Raw genomic sequence first — 24,431 nt, forward strand, 5'->3', positions numbered from 1 at the left:
TAAGAAATGCAGCAAACAAATGAAAGAAGGTGCTACGGTCAGAGTAGACCATAACTGATATTTTAAGCCTGCATACATAAGATTGTATGCCTGATGGAAACTGACACTGTACCCTGATTCAATTCAATTCAATTCAGTTTTATTTTTATAGGCCAATTCACAACACGTCGTCTCAAGGCTCTTCACAACAGTCAGGTTCATACATTCCAATTAATCCTAACAATTGAACAGTGCAGTCGGAGTTAGCTTTTTATTCAAATTGGATAAAAAGTTTTTCTATCTAAGGAAACCCAGCAGATTGCATCCAGTCAGTGACTTGCAGCATTCACTCCTCCTGGATGAGCATGATCACACCGTCCCCATGGGAGCTTCCGCTTCAGCAGGACAACAACCCTGAACATACAGCTACAATGAAATGGTGTAGAGAAATGTACAGGGGTTGGACACTGCACATGGTCCTCAAGAATGGTTCGGTAGTCCTTGGCAGTGACTATCTAGCACAAGTATTGGGCCAAGGGAATGCCATGATATGGCAGCCCAAACCATCACTGATCCACCCCCATGCTTCACTCTGGGCATGCAACAGTCTGGGTGGTACGCTTCTTTGGGGCTTCTCCACACCGTAACTCTCCCGGATGTTGGGAAAACAGTAAAGGTGGACTCATCAGAGAACAATACATGTTTCACATTGTCCACAGCCAAGATTTGTGCTCCTTGCACCATTGAAACCGACGTTTGGCATTGGCATGAGTGACCAAAGGTTTGGCTATAGCAGCCCGGCCGTGTATATTGACCTGTGGAGCTCCAGACGGACAGTTCTGGTGGAAACAGGAGAGTTGAGGTGCACATTTAATTCTGCCATGATTTGGGCAGCCGTGGTTTTATGCTTTTTGGATACAATCCAGGTTAGCACCCGAACATCCCTTTCAGACAGCTTCCTCTTGCGTCCACAGTTAATCCTGTTGGATGTGGTTCGTCCTTCTTGGTAGTATGCTGACATTACCCTGGATACCGTGGCTCTTGATACATCACAAAGACTTGCTGTCTTGGTCACAGATGCACCAGCAAGACGTGCACCAACAATTTGTCCTCTTTTGAACTCTGGTATGTCACCCATAATGTTGTGTGCATTTCAATATTTTGAGCAAAACTGTGCTCTTACCCTGCTAATTGAACCTTCACACTCTGCTCTTACTGGTGCAATGTGCAATCAATGAAGACTGGCTACCAGGCTGGTCCAATTTAGCCATGAAACCTCCCACACTAAAATGACAGGTGTTTCACTTTCATTGTCCAAGCCCTGTATGTTCACATGTTAAAATAGCCCAGTTAAAGTCCAGACTTATGTCTAACTGAGCATCCATGACAAGACTTGAAAACTGTGTTCACAGATGTTCTCCATATAGTCTGACAAAACTGGATTTGTTTTGGAAAGAAAAATGGACCAAGATTTCAGATGTGCAAGCCTCTACTTTGGCTTGCAGCTGTAATTGCAGCGAAAGGTGGTTCTACAAATTAACTCAGGGCACCAAATATAATTACACATCACACTTTCAGATTTTAATTTGTAAAAATAAATTTAAAATCATGAATCTTTTTCGATCCACTACACAAATACTGTATGTTATCCTTTAGTGAGTCTATCACATAAAATCCCAAATAAATGCACTGTATTACGTGGTTGTATGGTGACAAAACGTGAAAGATTTGCAAGGAACTGTAAGTTTTATATTTCTGTCTGTGTGCTTATTAAGTGCCCATTTAGTATCACTTAATATACTTAATATGTGTGCGTGAGTTGTTCAGAAGCACGTCTGATTGTTGATCAGCTGGACTGTATCTCTGAAGCTGACAGATCGTGAAACTGATGTGCTCTGACAAGTTGCTGTTAGCTAAATCCTGAGTGGGAAGTAGCAAAAAGAGCAGTAAATGAGCATGTAAACTGTCATTGTAGATCACAAACTGCCAATCTGTGCGTGCTGATGGCATGTTTGTCTGTTTCTGACTGTTGGCCCTTCGGCACCACAAGCATCTGTGCTCACACATATACGTAAACAGCAACGTTATGGAGTTTCAGCCAATCTGGTTAGGCTAGAATAAATGAGTTAATTAGAAATAATTAATAGTTTGCTCTACTGCATTCTTTATATTTGTAACAGTAACTGTGCTGTATGTTTTGATCTGAGGCAGCACATGAGCCCTTGTTTTATGTATTTTCAGTTATGTTACATACCGCATGCAAAGCAGAAACCAAGTATTACCTGTTCTGCATTAAAAATGTTGTTCTGTTGCTCTGTGACGCTTCCTGATGATTATCTGCTTTTAATGTACCTTTCACATAACGGTTGATTCCTCTTGCTACATTCAGATAATAAGTGTCAAAGTGCTGCAGAAACACTTGGTGTCACAAGATGGTGCCCAGTATTGTTTCAGCAGAGTTCATCGCTGGAAGGGGTGGGGTGACTCCAAACCTTTGGCCAGCTGCTGTTGGTGATGTTACTTTACAGGATGACAGTTGAGACAGAGTGGTGCTCAGGACTGAGACGGGATGGTCTAGCCTTCTTATCAAGCAGGCCCAGATCTCAAGTGATTTGTGTTTGTTTAAATAAAGTTGTGCTTATGTCATCTGGTCAGGAATGAACCCACACCTTAATCTGGTGGGTTGAATGGCTCCAGCAGCTGCCACCTGTGGTTCAAGTGGAGCCTGTTGACAATGGTTGAATTTTTCTGGGTTCTGATTTTCATAAACCTAACTATTGGAGATTTGCCATATCCAGTTGATGGGTTAAGGTTTTCTTAGATTATTTTCTGTTTGTCAGACACTTTAGTCGGTTGCAACAGAGATGGTGCTGTGAAACAGATAAAACTGAACCTCAGAACCTGTAATCAGCCTGTCTGCAGACCCCTTGCTGTTTCTTTGTTTATTCTTTTTTTGATTGGCAGGTTTACTGAATGCATTGAGGTGGCAATGCTAAACATCTGCGGTCGCCACACAGCCTGGAGCGGCCCGAAGTGCTGCCTGCAGCTTTTATTAATTTTGGGATTTTATTCAACAATTGCAGTGTACCCACATTTTATAACGCCACAAGAATAAATTTCAATGTACTTTATTGGGATTTTGAGAGATAGAGCACCACAATATAAAGTAAAATTGTGAAGTAAAAGAAAGTTATTTTTACCGATGTAAATCTTAAACGTATGACTTGCTTGTCTGTCTGGTATGTCTCTACCAGCCTTGCATGTCTAGAAACACAAATGTTTACCAATTCCTTTTTGAGGAATTGTCATTGTTCTGCTGAAAGGGGAACCTCTGCCCCAGTCTGAAGTCTTTGCAGGAGAAAAGCATCTGTTCATTTTCTTTCATAAATAGTGTTTTGCTTACAAGCCAAAAATGTTTGTTTTACGCTGATCAAATCAGAGAACCCTCTTCCACATGGTTGCTTTGTCCCGTATATCTGGGCCTCTCATGGCTTTCTTTCATCAGTGCATTTTTTTCCCATCTGCTATAAAGTCCGGAGTTGTAGAGTGTACAACAATCGGGCTGTCAATAGATTCTTTAACCTGAGCCACAGCTCCTCCAGAGTTACCACGAGCTTTTTGGGTGCCTTTCTTATTAAAGTTCTCTTTGGCCATCCTGTAAGTTTAGGTGGGCGGGGATGTCTTGATAGGTCCTCCGTTGTGCCATACTTTCCATTTTAGGATGATGCATTGAACAGTGCTCTGTGTAATGTTCAAAGCATGGGATAGTGTTTTATCACTTAATGTGTTTGGTTTTTGGGCTTCATGATGTTTGTTCACTTATGTTCTCTAACAAACCACTGAGGTCTTCACTGAACATCTTGATTTGTTCAGAAAAATTACTCACAGGTGGACTATTTATGACGAAGGTAACGGCTCAAGTCAACTGGTTGTAATGGATTTGTTGAGGAGTAATAAAAATCTTAAAAATCATAAAATCATAAAAATCTTAAAAACATGCTCTTTTACTTCTGCGATGCTTCTCTGTTTAAATAAATCCCAATTAAAAACATTGAGGTGTGTGGGTAACATGGCCATATTTGAAAAACTTTTATGGAAGTTCAAACCTTTCAAGGGTCAGTAGAAGCTTTATATGGATAGCTTTTGCATTCAGTCTCCCACAGTTGGGATTTGTTGTGCTGATTTGTAGCTGTCTCAAGAACATCTTCTGTTAACAAAGTGTCCGTAATATATTTAGTGGGAAATATTTGCTTTCTTTCAGCATGCTCTCCTGATTCGGGAAAAACGATTTTGAGGATCCATCTAGGATATTTTTCCTTCTTCTCCTCCCTCTGGGCCCAGCACCCCTCCAGCCAAATGGTTTTCCTTATCAGCAGTGAGTGTTTACTTTTGGAACAGCAGCCAAAGTTAACAGCACCTGACCAACCTTGGCGCTCGGCTGGATGGAAGGGGGGGTGTCGGGAGCCTCCGGCCCCATGTTTACACTCGACATGCCAATCAGGGCCTGATTACTTTTCTTTATTTTGGTGATATATCAGTTTTAAAAAAACACATGTTGGCTGCCTCCTAAGGCAAATACAGTGTTGTGTTTAACTTGTGAGATATCACACTGAAATACGAACCATGTGGGTGTTAGCTGCTTCTGACAGAGGCTCCTGCTGCCCAGTTTATGCAATAATGAGCATATCTTTGGGAGTTTTCTAGTGTTTTTCAACACCTTGCTAACTTTTCAGTCTAATAATTAATAAGAGAACAGTTTGTGCAGCTCCTATAAACCTTCGAAGAACCTAAATAGAGCGTTTTTCAGCACCACCGTATTCCTTTGAACTTATTTGCCTTTTCTTTAGTTTTCCTGTAGCCAGACCATCCCACTGTTCCCACCTTTTCTCCAGTCTGCCCAGGGAAAACACACTTCTGTCATAATGAAATAGGCTGGCATTAACAGAGATAATGAAAAGATGAAGAGATCAGACACAAGCCCACTCGACCTTCCTCAGCTCCACACCAGGATGTTGAGCCAAGCGCAATTCATCCCATCTGAGAGCTGCACTGTGTTACGCAGCATAGAACACATCCACAAAGCCAACTAATGGATGGAGGGATGGCTGTAAATCCAAACCCTGACCAACCTCATTGACCACAACACAACTCCCTGCTTTCTTCAGCGCAGCGGGAGGTTAAAGGGATTTTTTATTACTTGCAGATTGGATTTGCTCTAGGATTTCTGTGCCCATTTTAACGGCTGTCATGTCCATTAAGTCTCTCTGTTCAGAACGTGTTGCAGACATTTTGATTGCACATCTAATTCATTCCATATTTTTAAGGAACAGGCAGAGCAATGTGCTGAATACATAAATAGATAACAGATAGTGATGATAGGTTATCATTTACAGCTCAATCTTGGTTTCATGTTTGTATTTTACAATAATCTGGATAAACTCTGTCTTTTCTCTCTGTTGGCGGCTGATATCCTGTTTCGCTGAATTCACCCTGAACCAGAGATTCTAGACCTGCTAGGTGTCTACATAAAGTTATTTCTTCACGTTTGGTGCAAGTAGAGGAGTGCAAGGATCCTGTATCATCAGATGCCACAGCTAGATAACTCATCCAGCTTGTCATAATCACCATCAGTCCATCTGTTAGTACCAATTTGTAAACATTTATAAAAAAGACCATATTTAAAATGGTCTCTGCACAGGATGGTGTAGAAGATACTTAGCTGTGGTTGATTTTGGCTGTTTACAATCCTCTAAACAATAATATAGGCTTCAGTAGGGATGCACACAGAATATTGCACAATTGCCAATCTCCAGTTTCTATAAACCTCTGACCTGCTGAAACAATTGATACTAATGCTAATTTCTCTGTCTAGAAGATATAGGACAAAAAAGAAAAAACATTCTCAATTTTTTTTTCTAGCCTTCTCACTTTGAGCAACCATTATCAGGGATAATGTTGACCAATGTGTCACTTTCTCCAAAACTGGGTTTCACTATGTGGAAAGAAAGACTGAGTTGGCATTTAAAACTATCTTTAGCACTCTATTTTCGCACTGTTAGTCACCTTGAGTATTCCATAAGGAAAATAGATCTTTCTCTGGCATTTCAGGAAGGCTGTCGTCCAGTAAGTTCTATATAACAGAGGTAGATACCTCCAAAGAATAAAACGGAGCGACTTTGCTGTATTATAGCCTTCTTGTTAGCTGCTGAAAGTCTCGCTCTCACACAGCTGTCAAAAATAGATTATTCTGTGCATCTATAGGCTCCAGTTAAAGATATGGAATTTTTTTACAATCAGGAACTTTGGTGGTGGCAGGTGGAGCAGCAGTTCTGGAGGTCCCTGCATCATCTAAGCTTTCCCACTTTTTAACTGAATACATCTACCTGGTCAAATAGTTTTCTCTCTCTTCAGGAAAAAGGAAGCCAATTTTTCTTGCTGCCAAATTAACCAGAAACCCATGCGAGATAGTTACAACAACTGCAGCTGTACAGATTACAAGTAAACACTGCTTTATCTGCATATTTAGATGTTCCACGTTTACTTTAGCCTTTGTTTTGAGAAGCCCTGAGATTCAGACAGAAAATGCTGTTTGTGTTTTCTTTTGAGGATAATGGTTGGAAATTTGTCCAGCGGCTGCTATTCTCCATCTGCTCTGTTCTTCCATTGACCATTTGTTCTTCTGTGGTTGTCTGTGGATCAGTATTTTTGTTTTCATCAGACTTCCGGTTTTTGTGACCTGCTTCATTGAGTTTATCTCAGCGGAGTGAAGTAAAACCCACTCTTGAGTTTGAAAAGGCTAAGAAAGAACATGGTTAAAAATAAGCAGCTTGTTTGAGCTGCATCCTCTACGCAGTAAAAGATGACACTCAACATTCTCTGTGAGCAACCACCAGACCATGGTTCCTTTTTTATTTCTGCAAGTCTTTGTTAAAATTCATTGTGCATATTCTGAGTTTGGTAAGGGCAGGTTAGTTTTGAAAAGGTTATGATTTCAAAACTGCAAAAAAAAAAAAAAGAAAATCGTGTGTTTGACTCTCAGATGTCAAGAGTAAGATGTTTTTGAAGGGCTTTATTCAGACCTGGAAGGAATATTAGAATGAGAACTGTGGGGAACAATATTAAAGTTTATATGTGACAAACTCCCAGGGAACCTTGCTAGTATTCAGGGGGGAAACAGTTCAGGACAAAGGTTTTACACATACTGTCGTATTCATAGTTCTGGGCACCAGCTGTTTCCCTGCTTTTCAAAGGTCCATTTACCTTCCAGCCGCATCTCGACACAGGACAGCTCTACTTCTGTCGACCACTGAGGTCTCTTTTACAGATGACGGCAATGTGGTCTCCTGTGCTCCGGATTGGGATGTCCTTTGCTTTGGATTTATATCTGGGTTGTTAAGAAGAAGAGAGTGCTCCAAACTCACATCCAGGACACGAAAGACAACATTGAAGTCCAGCAAAGGTTTACTCTAACAAGACAAAGCCACAAACGCACATCCAACAGACTGTCCAGGTCCTGGTCAGCCACTTGGATCCTGTTTCTTATTTGAATGGAGTCTTTATTTTGAGCCCCTCAAATAATCATAAAACAAAGTTTCTCATGGGAGACCGACCTGCGCACTGTGACGCTAAACCACTGTGAGCTAAAGCATGAAAAGAAATTACAAATTCAAATGTTCTTCCTATGTGATGCTGGAGAGTTTCAGATGTGAGACTATCATGAATATTTCCTACACAAGTTATTACACAGAATAAAAGCAGTCATCAGTCAGTCATCTTCTATACCACTTCTTCCACAGTGGGTCGCAGGGAAGCTGGTGTCTATCTCCAGCAGTCTATGGACGGGAGGCGGAGTTCACCCTGGACAGGTCGCCAGTCCATCGGAGGGCAATAAATGAAAGCATAAAAGAATAAAATAAAACAATAAAAGCAGATCTGCACTTAATAAATGTATTAAAAATTCAGCATTATATGATTATTAGAAATATCAGCATTTGTTTTGAAATAATCAAGTCTATATTTTCTGCAGATGGATTGATGATACATCAGTTTTGTTATTTTGAATCTATTGAGACTTAATCATAAACTTTAGCTGCTCAGCCAAAGTAGAATAACAAAAAGCTTAAAAATCCAAATAAAAGATCAGTTCAAGCCTGTGATGTTTTAAATGCAGCCGTTCGGTGCTCGTTGGGCTTATTGGAAGTTGGTAATAAAATGCCAGTCATTCTGCTGTTGACTCGAAGCGTAACTGAACCACCATCTCTGCATGCCACACATACAGGCTTATAGCTCTGCAGGTCTCTGTCGGCCGGGTCGGCCTGTTTACATTAGTGTGCTGCATGCTCCGCAATAAAACGGATGCATGTGTTTATCTCTTCATCAGCATGCCTGCAGTTATTTCTCTCTCTCTCTCTTGGAATCAACACATGTGTAGAAGGAGCGTCTACCAGACACAACAAATTTTGCCGGCTGAATTCTTTAAGGCATCGCAGAGCTTTCACCTTGATGTGGTTTAAAAAAAGCACACGCATGCAGCTTTTTTATGGTTCTGTTTTTACTGAGCATGATCTACTGCAATCTCTATAAAAAACAAACTAACAGAAAAAACTCCATATATTCTGAACAGTCAGTTATTCATTAAGAGATAAAAAAAACAAAAACGGGCAGATGCGTCTCATATGTAAGAGCGGGTCTTTAAATATACCCCTGCTGTTTCAGTTTAATTATTAGGTGGCACATGTTGCGGATGATTGTCATAGTTTCTTTTACTCCCCTAAAACCGGTTCAGCTCGTATTTCAAGCTGAAACAAACTCTCACACAAGGTCATATCTGCGTCTGTTCTGTTCCTGTGTAAGCTTGTTTTTTTTTTCAGACTGCAGCACTGATTAGTTATTCTTCCTTGTGAGCTGAATAGTGTAATCTCTGCATTCCTGAAGAGACAGAAATACCCCAAGAAAATGCACTGCTGAATGCACTGAGCAGGTTCATGTTTTGCTGCATTTATTTTCTCCCTGCATGCAAGCTGGATGATGTACTATAGTACAATCTATAATTATTTGTAAAAAATGTACACAAAAACCTACACAGAAAAGATCAAAGAAACCATGTCCTGATGTCACTTAAAAATGTCCAGCTAACTGAGGGGTCCTGGGATAAACATCACCCTTGCTCAGCTTTCTTTTCTTCTTCTTAACATTTGAATTAATTCAATTCAATTCAGTTTATTTATATAGCGCCAATTCACATGTCGTCTCAATGTTCTTCACAACAGTCAGATTCATACATTCTAATTAATCCTAATCATTGAACAGTTCAGTCAGATTCAGTTATTTATTCAAATTGTATAAAAAGTTTTTCTATCTAAGGAAACCCAGCAGATTGCATCCAGTCAGTGACTTGCAGCATTCACTCCTGGATGAGCATGTAGAGACAGTGGACAGTCACTGGCGTTGACTTTGCAGCAATCCCTCATACTGAGCATGCATGTAGCGACAGTGGAGAGGAAAAACTCCCTTTTAACAGGAAGAAACCTCCAGCAGAACCAGAACCAGGCTCAGTGTGAGCGGCCATCTGCCACGACCGACTGGAGGTTTGAGAGAACAGAGCAGAGACACAAAGAGAACAAAGAAGCACTGATCCAGGAGTACTTTCTACGGGAAGGAAAAGTAAATGTTAATGGATGTAGCTCCTTTAGTCGTTTCATCTAGAAAGAAAGAACAGATAAACTCTGAGCCAGTTTTCAAGGTTAGAGTCTGAAAGAGAGAACATAGAGTTAGTTACAGTAGAAGCTCAGTCAGTAGCCATGTCTAGGAGAGAGAAAGGGTTAAACACTGAAAGACAGGGCCATGTGGATCATCTGTAGAAGGTGAGCATTAAGTTGTTGCCAGCAGAAGCTTGGACGATGCCCCTCTCCAGAAAGGTGTCACAGGTAGACACAGAGCCAGGCCAGGTGTAGCTTCTAGGAAGAGAAAAGAGAGAACAAAGTTAAAAGCTGAAATAACAGCAAATAATGCAAAATTGGAGAGTAGTGTGAGAATGTAGCGAAGAGGGTGAAAGTGGTCATTATGTCCTCCAGCAGTCTAAGCCTATAGCAGCATAACTACAGAGATAGTTTCAGTTCAGATTATTTAGTTAAACGGCGCTTATTTACAACAATGTCGTCTCAAGGAACCTCACAAAGGGTCCCACTGATGGTCATTGTTATACTAAAAACCACAACGATTGGGATACCTCTCTCTGTCAGACTGATTATAACCTCCAGTAAACCTGCAGTCTGAGAACAAAGTGCTCTGTTAGGAACATATGGACCAATCAGATCTCTGATGTATGATGGAGCTAGATCATTAAGGGCTTTATATGTGAGGAGGAGAATTTTAAATTCTATTTTGGATTTAACAGGATGCCAATGAAGGGAAGCTAAAGTAGGAGAAATATGATCTCTCTTTTTAATTTTCATCAGAACTCTTGCTGCAGCATTTTGAATCAGCTGAAGGCTTTTAACTGCATTTTGTGGACATCCTGATAGTAAAGAATTACAATAGTCCAGCCTTGAAGTAACAAATGCATGGACTAGTTTTTCAGCGTCACTCCTGGACAGGATGTTTCTAATTTTGGCAATGTTCCGGAGGTGAAAGAAGGAAATCCTAGAAACCTGTTTAATATGGGATTTAAATAACATGTCCTGGTCAAAAATAACACCAAGGTTTTTTACTTTATTATCAGAGGTCAATTTAATGCCATCCAGGTTAAGTGATTAACTAAGCAGTTTCTTTTTTAAAGACTACGGTCCAAAGACGACAACTTCTGTCTTGTCTGAATTTAGAAGCAGAAAATTTAACGTCATCCAAGTTTTTATATCTTCAAGACATGCCTGTAGTCTATCTAACTGGTTGGGCTCATCAGGATTTATGGATAAATAAAGCTGAGTATCATCAGCGTAACAGTGAAAATTTATTCTATGCTGCCTGATAATTTGACCTATTGGAAGCATATATATAGTAAAGAAAATTGGCCCAAGTACTGAACCCTGTGGTACTCCACAATTAACCCTGGAGTTTAAAGATGATTTATCATTTACATGAACAAACTGGAATCTGTCAGACAGATAAGATTTAAACCAACCTAGCGCTGTTCCCCTGATCCCTACAGCATATTCCAGCCTTTCTAAGATAATATTATAGTCGACTGGATCAAATTAGTGAATTGGTGTTCTGTCTGTAGAGATTGGCAAATTTAGCCAAATAGCCATTTTCTTTTAGCCATGTCCGTGTTTATGAAGAAAACTCAAACACATCTGCCTTTCTTCAGTGACATGTTCACATGTCTTTCCCTCTGTGTAGAGTGTCTATTCGAAATGGGCCAGTGTGTCATATCTAGGTATGTGCTGGTATGAGATTTTCACTCTATAACTTTGAGTGACAATGCTACTGCCTCAGGGTCACCCTGTGGCACCAGTGGTTTTAGTAAAAAAAACAACAAAACACAATTCTTTAGTTGTACTTTTCACATTACTATTATTTGGGCCACTTTCAATGTTTAAGATCAATAATTTGTGTATAAAAGGACAAAGAACAAATTTTACTCCAATTAAAGGTTTGATTTTTCTACACTTTTCAGTGTGAGTTAGTGCAATTGCTATAGAACATTAATTCATTTTAAGTTTTTCATTCTGGGTGCAGTGTGATTGGCAGCTTTCTGAGGATGCTGTTAGATTTAAAAATGAGCAAATAGATGTTTTGTCTTTTCCATTTATCATCCTGAAACTAGTTCCTTCCTCATCTCGCTGCCGCTGATTATTTTGAGTTTGCCTGGTCTTGGTTTCTATCAGCCGTCCACTAGTGTGCTGCAGGAGCAAGTATTGTTTACATGCCTTTCTCAAATGTGCCTGAACACCATCCTCACTTGCAGAGGGGAATGTAACACACACACCCAGCCCTCACATTTTCTTCTACTTCAGATTCAAGCTGAAAGAGTCGGTGTCTCTCTTCTCCCCTTGGGACAATATCAGGACATGAGCTGGTCTCGAGAGGCAAATGGCTCTCTGAGGGTGCTTTCACTGATGGTCAATATGCTGCAGGGCCTTTTAATGGTTCTGATTCGGGTTAATAAGTGCAGTGAAATCTTTTTTTTCTGGGTTTTTGGTTTGATACCATAGAAAGAATGTACGGATATAAAATGCTCTGACAAATGTTACCCACTGTTAGTCAGTCTCACAGGCTAATCTCTGAAATCTGCTTTAATAAATAGTTTAACCATGAAAGAACCCCATACAACCTGGAGAATTGTCTTTAATATCTCCATAGTGACAAAGTAATGGCATCGTCAGGATTATATTAGGTTAATCAGGGCTGCTTTAATCTTCATCACTGAAACGTCCCCTCTGTGTTTTTATTGATGGAGGTTGTTTGTGTTTTTTTGCAGGAGGAGTACCGGGCAGAGGGCATCTTGTGGCACAACATCGACTACATAGACAACAGTGGCTGCCTGAACCTCATAAGCAAGAAACCCACAGCTCTGTTCCACCTGCTGGACGAGGAGTGCAAGTACGTCTTAACTGTCGAGTCGGACAGTCTCTCTTACAGCCACTGTAAAAACAGAGGGTTCTCAGTATCAGGGTATAATTAACAAGAACTGGGGATAGGCAGCGGGCATGGCTTCGTTTAGTTACCCCCCACACCCATCCCCCGCCACTGCATGGGTAACTGGGTATAGACGGCAGACAGATGGTCATTATTAGGTGATACAATTATTTAAATCAAACTTCATATGTACAAAAACACAAAACAGAATCTTATCTTCTTTAGTATCTCTGTGTGAAACCATAAGTAAACCCATGATTGTTTAGCTTGTTGGACCAACTTTAGCAGCAACAATTTTATTTTCTGTATGAGTTTATCAGTCTCATCATATGATCAGATTGAGGTCTGGACTCTGACTGGACCATATTCATCCATTCTATCTTTGTTTTGTTTCTGTTAATGTCCTGTTGGAAAGCTACAGCTGTTAGAAAGATGGCCCACATTTCTCTAAAATGCTTTGTAGAGACAACATGGTGTAGTTTATGACTGGAAGGTCCTGAGGTGTTGTGGCTGCAAAACAAGCCCAAATGATCAACCCACCACCACTGCGCTTGACAGTGGATGTGAGGTGTGGTGCTGATATGCTGTGTTTATAGCCACTAAACATCTCTACAGGTTCACATCTGTCCAAAGAACATCATTCCAGAATTCTGGTGGTTCATTCAGGTGCAGCTTTGCATACCCTAATTGTTGTGTCCTAAATGCTAACATTTTATATCCTAAATGAGGCATGTAGATCCTCAGATGAAGCTTTGGGAGTTTTGCAGTTTCTCTGAGAAATGCACAGTTTGGTCAGGGGATGCATTTAGTGGGACGTCCACTCCTGGGAAGATCGCCAACTGTTTTACATGTTTCTCAGAAGAATGATGGACTTTGGATAGTAGTGCAGTAGTTGCTTATCTGAGGTCCTTGCTGGTCTTTTCGTTGTGTGTTAATACACACCTACATGCTTCAAACCTGTAAAGTGCCAAAACTCCTACTTTTTTAAAGGTGGTCTGGCTCAGTTAATCAGTGCATTTAATTAGCAGCAACTGGCTGCTACATTTACTCCTAAATAACATGAAAGGAGGAAGGGTTTACTTGGTTTTTCACACATAGCTTTTTCTTTTGGCTTCATCATAATTTAATGAATAAATGACATGTGGGTCTGTTCTGTGTTTGTGTTCACTTGAGGTTAACCTTTAATAGTTTTAGTTATTTGATAAAGACAAGATCCTTTTGATTATGTCCTGATATGTCGGGCCTACAATTAAATCAGGGTGTGCTTTCTTTTTCCCATAGCTGTACACATGATCTTGCACAACTGTGAATTGGAAAATAAATCAGGCAAATAAAACATCTGGCATGTGGATTTGTATTCAGCCCTCTGATTACAGCTGGAGGTCTTTTGTTAGAAGACTATACCAGTTTCTAAAGTCTAGAGAGAGAAATTGTTGACAATTCTTTGCAAAATGGCTCGAGCTCAGTGGATGGAGAGCATCATATTTAAAGTCCTGCCACCGATTCTCTTGCTGTATGTTCAGGGTTGTTGTCCTGTCGGAAGGTGAACTTTCAGCCCCAGTCTCTTCCAGGATTTCTCTATATGTAGCTCCAACCAGTCCTCCCATCAAATCTGACCAGCCTTCCTTTCCCTGCTCAGGAAAAGCATTCCCACAGCAAGATGCTGCCACTACCACCACCATGTTTCTCAGTGGGAGGTGATGTGTTCAGGGTGATGAGCAGTGTTTTGCTGACACACATACCATTTTGAAAGTGGGCCTAAAGGCCTCATTTTGCTCTCATCTTAGAAGAATGAATCTTCACTGATGGTTGTTCTCTTGGGGCTTATTGCTGTGAGTCTGTTTAATTCTCTTCATGCTAGCCTGTTAGTTTAGGTGGGCAACCATGGCTTGGTAGGTTTGCAGCTATATCATACTCCTTCCATGATCAGATGATAGATTAGACCGTTATCAGTGAGATGTTCAAAGCTTTGGATATTGTTTTGTAACCTAACCCTGCTTTAAATGTCTCCACAACTTGTCATAACCTGTCTTCTGTTTTCCTTGGTCTTCATGATGCTGTTTCTTCACTAATGTTCTCTAACAAACCGCTGAGGCTTTCATAGAACAGCTGGAGATTATGCTAAGATTAAGTTATACATAAATGGCTGAATACATGGATCTGACGCACTTTTCATGTTCTTGGTAAAAGACAAACAAAAGAACAACAAAGGAAAACTGTTCATCTTTTTCCTAGTACTTCCCAATTATTTGCTACATTGTGTTTGGCTGCCACATAAAATCCCCCAAAAATGCATTAATGTTTGCAGTACAAAGTGTTAAAATGTTCAGTGGGTGTGAATACTTAGTGTAGCTGCATTGTTTGGATCTAACAATGCCCTGAACAGAACAAATGCTCTATAGATGCTGTGAATGGATTTCTCTTCCTGTGTTTGAAACGAGGGAGTTGTTTTTGGAGAATTTGGGTCGACATTGAGATCCATGCTCAACTCCCACCCCCCCCAAGCCCCCCTCTACCAGTGGATGAAGCTTCATGCTAACTGATTACAGAGAAAGAGGGGAAGACGCTTAGAGATCTCATCATTCACAGTTAGTGAAACTAGCGGGGGCTCCAGGGCCTCTTGAGAGATGGATTAAGTTACCACGGTGTAGGAGGACTGATGGGGGCGGGTTCCTCTCTACAGCAATAGCATCGGACTTTACGACCCTTGAGGATATTTTTTAACCTGGAGTGTTTTTACGAGGTTAAGGGAGGAGAGGTTTAGATGATATGAAATGTCCCCTGGAATGTTGATCCGGCCAGCAAAGGTTAGTGGCAGATGGGTAAAATGTCCATGAATCAAAGGTGAAACCACCAAAGAAGAATGTGCAAGGGGAGCCACAGGAACTGGTTAGATTTGGCCCACAATGGTGAGTTTGTGAGGGAATAATTTCCCTGAGGGTTTGAGGAATTAAGTTTTCTGAATCTACATTATGTATTCCTTTTTTGATTCAAGCAAGCTCCCCTTGAAATCTGCAGGCCGTAATGTTCAGCGGGTCAAAAATAAATGTAACATGAAGCTAAGGAAGCATTAAATGTAAGAAGAGGTTGGATGTGCTACTGTATGTCGCTTCCACTTTAAAATGGATGACATGCAACAATGAATTAAAAATCAGAGTACCATTTTGTTTGCTGTCTGTTCCAGTTGTTTGATGCTCTAAAGTCTAACGATGAGATTTATCCATGTTACACCACAGAGATTACACATAAAAACTGGCTGTCTAGTTTCCCGCAGGCCTCCAATCAAACCTTGCTGGACAAGTTCAAGCGTCAGCATGAAGGAAACAGCTACATCGAGTTCCCTGCCGTCATGGAGCCCGCCTTCATCATCAGACACTACGCCGGGAAAGTCAAGTATGGAGTCAAGGTGAGTTGCCATCAGCTGCTTGTGCACAGGGCTGTCCACATTTATTGGCATCCCTGGTAAAGAAGGATCAAAAGCCACAAAATAAATAAACTCAAAGTTTTATGTTTTTGGCTCTTTAGCTTGTCACATAGCTTTTCTTATAGGCTTTAGGTCTGGGGAATGAGGTGAAAAGAAAGAAGGTTGATTTTGTGTCTGCTGAAGCATTTCTGTTTTGATTTGTCATATGTTTTGGATCATTATCCAGCTTAATGACCCAGTGACGACCCATTTTTAGTTTTATGGCAGAGGCCACCAGATCTTTATTTCACATCTTCTATTATTTCATCACAATGCTTTGGAAAGGCTCCCAGGGTCTTTAAAAGAGTCCACATCATCACAGATCCTCTACTATACTTAACACTGGGCATAGAATAGAATGGCACTTTATTAATCCTTTATAGGCCCTTCTCTATATTCTATGCTTTTGTTTGCCAGAACCCACCTGGAGTGTTTTATATCATCTGACCAAAGAACATGGTTTTAGTTAAAGTCCCAGAGTAAGGTTTAGCAAGCTCCAATCGTTTAATGTTTGTAATGGTGGGGCAGAAAAGACTTTTCCTTCATACATACCCAGGATGCCGTAAAACCGTTGTCATGGAGACTTGATCAGAATCAGAATCAGAATCAGAAAAGCTTTATTGCCAAGTACGTTTTTGGACATACAAGGAATTTGTTTTGGCGTAGTCGGTGCAATACAGTACAAATTAAACAGTATAAACATATCTACAATATAATATAAATATAAGTGCACAGTTTTAAGTGAGTGAGAGTAAATATAGAGCAGTATAAGATGCAAGAGCAATACAACAGTGCAGGTGATCATTGTGCAAGTATGGCAGTGCAAGTAAGCAGGAGTCCAAGCTGAGCGTTAATGTAACGCATAGAGTTACAGGTTACAGGTGTCCTGTCAGCAAAAAAAGGGGGGGTGTGGGGGAAAGGGGGAATGTCAGGGTGGTTTCCGGGCTTTGTTAACCAGGCTGGTGGCAGATGGGAAAAAACTGTTCTTGTGGCGTGAGGTTTTGGTCCGGATGGACCGCAGCCTCCTGCCAGAGGGGAGAGTCTCAAAGAGTCTGTGACCGGGGTGGGAGGGATCAGCCAGAATCTTCCCTGCCCGCTTCAGGGTCCTGGAGGTGTACAGTTCCTGGAGCGACAGTAGACTGCAGCCAATCACCTTCTCAGCAGACCGAATGACACGCTGCAGCCTGCCCTTATCCTTGGCTGTAGCAGCGGCGTACCAGATGGTGATGGAGGAGGTGAGGATGGACTCAATGATGGCTGTGTAGAAGTGCACCATCATAGTCTTTGGCAGGTTGAATTTCTTCAGCTGCCGCAGGAAGAACATCCTCTGCTGGGCTTTCTTGATGAGGGAGCTGATGTTTGGCTCCCACTTGAGATCCTGGGAGATGATGGTTCCCAGGAAGCGGAAAGATTCCACAGTGTCAATTGTGGAGTCACAGAGGGTGATGGGGGCAGGTGGGGCTGGGTTCTGCCTGAAGTTCACAACCATCTCCACTGTCTTTAGAGCGTTGAGCTCAAGGCTGTTCTGGCTGCACCAGTCCAACAGATGGTCCACTTCCCATCTGTATGCGGACTCGTCACCATCAGAGATGAGTCCGATCAGGGTGGTGTCGTCCGCAAACTTCAGAAGCTTGACAGACTGGTGACTGGAGGTGCAGCTGTTGGTGTACAGGGAGAAGAGCAGAGGAGAGAGAACACAGCCTTGGGGGGAACCGGTGCTGATGGTCAGGGAGTCAGAGACGTGCTTCCCCAGCCTCACGCGCTGCTTCCTGTCAGACAGGAAGTCAGTGATCCACCTGCAGGTGGAGTCGGGCACACTCAGCTGGGAGAGCTTCTCCTGGAGCAGAGCTGGGACGATGGTGTTGAAGGCAGAGCTGAAATCCACAAACAGGATCCTGGCATAGGTTCCTGTGGAGTCCAGGTGCCGGAGGATGAAGTGAAGGGCTAGGTTGACTGCATCATCTACAGACCTGTTGGCTCTGTAGGCAAACTGCAGGGGGTCCAGGAGGGGGTCGGTGATGTCTTTTAGGTGTGAGAGCACAAGGCGCTCAAAGGACTTCATCACCACAGAGGTCAGGGCGACGGGTCTGAAGTCATTAAGCCCTGTGGTCCTTGGCTTCTTGGGAACAGGGACGATGGTGGAGGACTTGAAGCAGGCTGGCACATGACATGTCTCCAGTGAGGTGTTAAAAATGTCTGTGAAGACTGGAGACAGCTGATCAGCGCAGTGCTTCAGGCTGGCTGGTGAGACAGAATCCGGACCAGCAGCTTTCCGGGGGTTCTGTCTCCTGAAGAGTTTGTTGACGTCCCTCTCCTGGATGGAAAGAGCCGTCCTCGGCGTGGGTAGGGGGCTGGTGGGGGTTGGAGGTGCCAAGGCCCCTCTTGAGGTTGGGGAGGTGGGGGTGGTGGATTGTGGCTGCAGCTGTTGGGGGGCGTCGTGGGAGATGGTTGCAGGACTGTCCCTTTGTCTTTCAAAGCGGCAGTAGAACTCGTTCAGGTCGTTGGCGAGGCGTCGGTCGTTGATGGAGTGGGGGGCTTTCGGCTTGTAGTTGGTGATTTGCTTGAGCCCTTTCCAGACAGACGCAGAGTCGTTGGCTGAGAACTGGATTTGGAGCTTCTCAGAGTACAGTCGTTTGGCCTCTTTCACTGCCTTGCCAAACTTGTACTTGGCCTCTCTGTATATGTCTTTGTCCCCACTCCTGAAGGCCTCTTCCTTATCCAGTCTTAACCTTCTGAGTTTAGCTGTGAACCAGGGTTTGTCGTTGTTGTAACTCACCCTGGTGCATGATGGTACACAGCTGTCCTCACAGAAGCTGATGTAGGAAGTCCCAGCCTCTGTGTACTCGTCCAGACTGTTGGTAGTAGTCCTGAACACATCCCAGTCTGTACAGCCTAAACACGCCTGGAGATTCTCCACAGCCTCACTGCTCCACTTCCTTGTCGTCCTCACAACAGGTTTGCAGAGCTTTAGTTTCTGCCTGTATGCAGGAATCAGGTGGACCATGATGTGGTCGGATTGGCCCAGTGCAGCACGTGGGACGGCGTGATAAGCGTCTCTGATGGTGGTGTAACAGTGATCCAGAATGTTGTCCTCTCTGGTCGGACATTTTATAAACTGTCTATATTTGGGGAGTTCATGGGTGAGATTACCTTTGTTAAAGTCACCAACGACGATAACTAAGGAGTCCGGGTTGGTCCGCTCCACACTCAGTATCTGGTCGGCGAGCATGCGCTGTGCGACCTGCACGTTAGCTTGCGGTGGGATGTAAACACCGACCAGGATGAACGAAGCGAACTCACAGGGGGAATAGAAAGGCTTACAGTTTATGATGAAGGCTTCCAGGTCTGGAGAACAGTGCTGCTGAATCACTGTCACGTCGTTGCACCAACCACTGTTGAGGTAAAAACAGATTCCTCCACCTTTCGCTTTGCCGGAGAGTTCCGTGTCTCTGTCCGCTCTGTAGAGCTGGAATCCTGCCAGCTGCAGCGCAGAGTCCGGTATTAATCCACACAGCCACGTCTCCGTGAAGCACAAAACTGCCGATGAATAAAAGTCCCTGTTTTTCCCCAACAACAGTTGTAGTTCCTCCATTTTGTTGGGAAGTGAGCGCACGTTAGAGAGAAATATTCCAGGTAACGGTGTTCGTAGTCCACGCTGGCGAAGACGTACCAGCACCCCAGCCCGTTTCCCTCTCTTCTGGCGTTTCACCGCGTGAACAAAGGTGAGCGCACCTTTGACCAGAATGTCCAAATATTCCAGAGCAGTAGGTAGAAATGTTGGAAATAACTCCTCTGGTGTAGTAGCCCTGATGTTCATGAGTTCTTCTCTGGTGAGAGAGCTCCGGGTACCATCACAGAAGACCGTTTTAAAGCAAAAAACTAAACAAAACAATGCGCACCAACACGCCGAGGCGACCATCTGCGGCGCCATCTTGTTGTTGATGTATTCACTACACCAGTAGGTCACTTTTTGCAGCAGGTCACTAACAGTGAGCTCTCAATATTTTTTTTTTTTACCTCCCTTACCATCATCCTCACTCTGCATGGTGGCAACATAAGCCTGGGTTCAGTCTTGTTCAGCCCCATTTTCAGTGTTTCAAGCTGTTTACCTATTACTCTGGTTGCAAATATGGGCTGTTGTTTTTGTAGCAATTCTCTAACTGATATAGATCAGCGGAGAGCTACCTTTTATATAAATGGCAGTTTCTTGTATCTTTCCCATTTTGAAGGGAAGCTAAGATAAATAGGGCTCCGAATCATATCGTATCTGTGTCACATATAGACCTCAGGGAATTAAATGTTCCTAGAAAATAGCATGTGAACCAGTGTGTAATTCGTTATGGTTTGTCTAACGCTGCAAAGACGAATGGATGAGTTTGTGACCATTTGTCCTGTGTCAAAATTTTCCGCTGCTTTCAGGTTTGGGAAGTCTCTCCTAGGAAAACACTTCGTGATTAGATGCAGCCAGGAATTTAGAATCTTGGCTGTTAAGTGAGAGAGCTGCTTCTATTGTTTATCTGGATAACTGATTCAATAAGTAGTATTTAAATTATTAGAAATTACAAAAAGATGTTTGAAGAATCAATGAATATGCCACTATTTGACATACTAGCAGCCTAATGAATGAAGTTCACCTTATGATACCCGAAGCCTCTAACAATATAGCCATTAGATGAAAGTGCAGAAAGCAGCATCACTTCTACTTGTTGCTCTGTCGACCGGCTTTTGTGGGCAGATCTAATTCTCAGTCTCAGTCCAGCTGTGTGCTGATGAGAAGCACATGTGCTGGAGTGTTGTTTGACTGTATGACATAAATCTACAGCTGATTATCACTGCTGTGGAAAAGTATCTCATGTCTGCCGAGAGCCGTGAAGTGAAATGAATGTGACGAACTTCCATCACAGGAGGAGAGGATAGGGGTTTGTAATTCCTACCCGTGTTATCATACAGGGAGGGTTCCCCTTGACTTTTTTTTACATTTTGTAAGAATTCCCAATGCGCGATGCTACCACCACCCTTTTTCTCTGTGGGGGCAGTGTTAGTTTTCCACCACACGAAACGTTTGCATATTGGCGAAAATGGGTATTATAGTCTCATCTGACCACAGCGTCCTCTTCTGAGTATCTGTAGTATATCTGTAATGAGCTGGACATGCTAAATATTAAACAGAGACTTGTGAAAGTTAACTGAATTGTTTACATGTTGTCAAGTTTTCATTAAATTGTTGTTGGGATAAACAAGTATTCATGTTAAAAGATAGTTAGGCATGCTGTGAAAAAATATTTTGAACCCTAACAAAGATAGCACAATTTGAAAATGTGAAACTATTCATTTAACTCTACAATTCTCTTCCTGTAATTACGGGGTAACAGCAGCAAAACCTTGGACCATGAGTAGTTCAAACTCTAGCAAACTGTGCTGCTAAATGTTTTTCCACTGCTTAACAAACACTTGGGTATGATCCTTAGGCTGCATGGTTTTATGTTAACTTTCACAGCAAAACATGCGTTCCAGGTGTTGAAGATACAGACTGAATCATTTGCTGCAGTGTTGCTAATGTGTTCATGTGAAGTCCCTAAAGTCGGCTACATGTTGCTCTTTTATTCAGGACTTCAGGGAGAAGAACACTGACCACATGAGGCCCGACATCGTTGCCTTGCTGAAGAGCAGCAGGAAGGCCTTCATCTGCAGCCTGATGGGGATTGACCCTGTGGCAACCTTCCGCTGGGCCGTGCTGCGGGCCTACTTCAGAGCCATTGTAGCTTTCAGAGAGGCTGGCCGCAGACACATTCACAAAAAAACCGGTGAGGCACAGTTGACCGTCGAGCCCCAAAAAGTCGTTACATGAAGGAACTAGAGTTTTGATAACAAAGGGACTCAGTTCAGCATTTGAGTTAATTATAGGGATGTCTTGATACAATCCGAGTCCTGATCAATGCATTCGTTATGTATTATATCGAACCCTCACTAAATTCAGCTTCTGATCCCTGTCTTTGGTGTCCTGTCTATGATTTTATTTTTTGTGTTTTAGGCAACGATGCAGCGGTCCCTTGCCCTGTAGTCAAAACTGTTGACAGCTTTAGCTTCATTCATCACCCGGTTCACCAGAGGAGCCTTGAGATCCTTCAGAGATGTAAAGATGAAAAATACAGTAAGTAAATGGACAAAACTCCAACTTTTTCAACAGTTTTGGCAAAAGATGAAATCAAAATTGCATAAAAAGCTGAGTTCCTCTGCCCAGCTGCACCTGAGTATCAGTTAGGTTTTTAGATATTTCTGTGTGTTTTTTCATGTTTTTTGTTTTCATGTATTGCTAAGCAAACTTCCCGAAGATTTGCATATGAATGTAATTCACATGAAAAAGAACAAGACAATTCTGTGGGATCTTTTTATCTTAACATTCAGCATTTGATTTTAAATGTCAACTGTCTGACTGCAGGCTTAAAAAATCTAACATAATCTAAATATAGATTTTAGAGATTAAATGAATACTCTTTACAAAGCTTGTGTTACAATAGCTGTATTTGACTTTGTCTTAAATTCTGTCTGCTAAATATTTCTTTTATCTTGCAAGAATAAAAAAAGATCTTCCTGTCAATGGGAATGCAATCCAGAGGCATTCACTAACAGTTTAAGTCAGTCTGAAAATTCAAATCGAAGCTACGCTGGAAGAATGTTGAGAAAAATCGATTTTTTTTATTGTCTTTAGTCTCTCATTATGCCGGATTTATCAACAGCAGTTAATAGGAAATCACAATCTGAACCCCTCTGAGCTCTGGATGCATTGACTCACCTCTGAACAAAACTCGCTACCAGTAATGCCCCCATGCACGAGTGATCACACAGATGTCACAGGCTCTCTGAGCCGGCAGAGGTTAATAACACGCACAGATGTTCTGGTTATGCTCTGTCATTCGTTTTACTATATCTGGGTTTAGCTTCAGAAGACTGTCTAAAGACTAAGCCATGAATGTAACCTATTCCACTGCTTTATGTGCAACACCACAATTTAAGACCCAGCGTAAAACAAGAGGAGAAATTGATTTAATTGTGGATTAAATGAAGAAATAGATATGTCACTGCTCTTCTGCATTGGTGGAGTTAATTTAATTTGGTTGGTTTTATGAAATAGACCTGGCTTTTAGTCAAAGTCTATTCATTTTCAACATGGTTGAGGTCAGGGCCATTCCAGAATCTGAATGCTAGCCTGCTTTATCCATTCTAAAACCAGTTTGAATGTGTGTTTGTGATTATTGTCAGGTCAAAGTGATTGTCTCATGCCTTGGTGGACTCAGCGTTATAATAGCTAAACATCCTAATTCATTAGTTTGTTGTTTTTTTTTTTCTGAGGGTGACGCTTTGGGTCGGATTGTTGAAATTTGGTCACAAGTTTATCCCAAACACACATTAACACTGGTCACAGAATGGATAAAGCAGGCTAGCATTAAGCTTCTGGAAGGGCCTGGTCCTCAACCCTGTTGAAAATTTGTGGAGTATGCATAAAAGCCAAGTCCATCCAAACACACAAAATAACTCTACAACATCTAACAAGTGGTCAAGAATCCTGACAGAAATATGCCAGGAGGTTCTTAGCAGCTGAATTAGAGGTGCAACTTATGAAGGGACATTTAAACAAATAAAAGTGGAGGCTGTATGTAGATAGGAAGTGTACACAAGACAGTATGTGTAATGCTGACCACTTGTGGATGAGAGGAAAGCAACAATAAATACAAATTTAATGCAACTGATTCTTATTTATATAAATCCTTAAACTTGTCGAGTTGTTTGATCATTCCATCCTGAACAAAAACAGTTCAAAGAAATTGTTAAAACCATCTGTGATCTCTCTAAATCTAGGTATCGCTCGGAAAAATCCTCGAACACCTTTGTCAGATCTCCAAGGCACCAATGCCCTGAATGAGAAGGCCAGCTGGTCAGTACAGTAGACCACAGAAGATTTGAAATCCTTTCTTGAATAATTAACAATACACACCGAATCAATGCCATGCCTTCACTGTGCTCCCTCTACATGTTTCTGTGTAGGGATGGCTATGGAATTGGATGTAACAGTCGCAGCTTGCGATCGAGTCGCGTCTCTTCATCAGGAAACCTTGCCCTGGAGGAAGAGGGGATCTTCCTGAACTCAGGCAGCAGCAAGCTCCTAGAGAGAGCTCAGGGTATTCTATTGTAAGTAACAACGCACTTAACTAACATCACAGAATTCCTCTTAAATAAACATTATTCAGCAGTTTGGATCTGCTTATTAAAGCTCTGCATCTCTTGTTTAGGAGAAACAAAAACTGCAAAAGCAAACCAACCCTTCCCAAGGTAAGAAGACACTTATCTGACAACATTACAATGGTTGCAGGGATCCATTAAACACTGTTTTACAAAGCTTTATATGATTCCTGCT

At 42.0% G+C, this 24,431-nt stretch overlaps 1 protein-coding gene across 1 annotated transcript in view; it reads left to right on the forward strand.

Annotated features, from left to right (window-relative positions):
- LOC124880401 (unconventional myosin-IXAa-like) overlaps window positions 1-24,431 on the forward strand; it is a 194,574-nt gene that overhangs the window by 127,698 nt on the left and 42,445 nt on the right. The window contains exons 12-18 of the mRNA XM_047385494.1: window positions 12,398-12,519; window positions 15,820-15,961; window positions 21,627-21,822; window positions 22,050-22,169; window positions 23,876-23,951; window positions 24,062-24,205; window positions 24,307-24,346. Of these exons, the coding sequence (XP_047241450.1) occupies window positions 12,398-12,519; window positions 15,820-15,961; window positions 21,627-21,822; window positions 22,050-22,169; window positions 23,876-23,951; window positions 24,062-24,205; window positions 24,307-24,346 (840 nt within the window). The remainder of the gene's footprint in view (window positions 1-12,397; window positions 12,520-15,819; window positions 15,962-21,626; window positions 21,823-22,049; window positions 22,170-23,875; window positions 23,952-24,061; window positions 24,206-24,306; window positions 24,347-24,431) is intronic.

This window comes from Girardinichthys multiradiatus, chromosome 2 (genome assembly GCF_021462225.1).
Source record: "Girardinichthys multiradiatus isolate DD_20200921_A chromosome 2, DD_fGirMul_XY1, whole genome shotgun sequence".
Lineage (NCBI taxonomy): Eukaryota > Metazoa > Chordata > Actinopteri > Cyprinodontiformes > Goodeidae > Girardinichthys > Girardinichthys multiradiatus.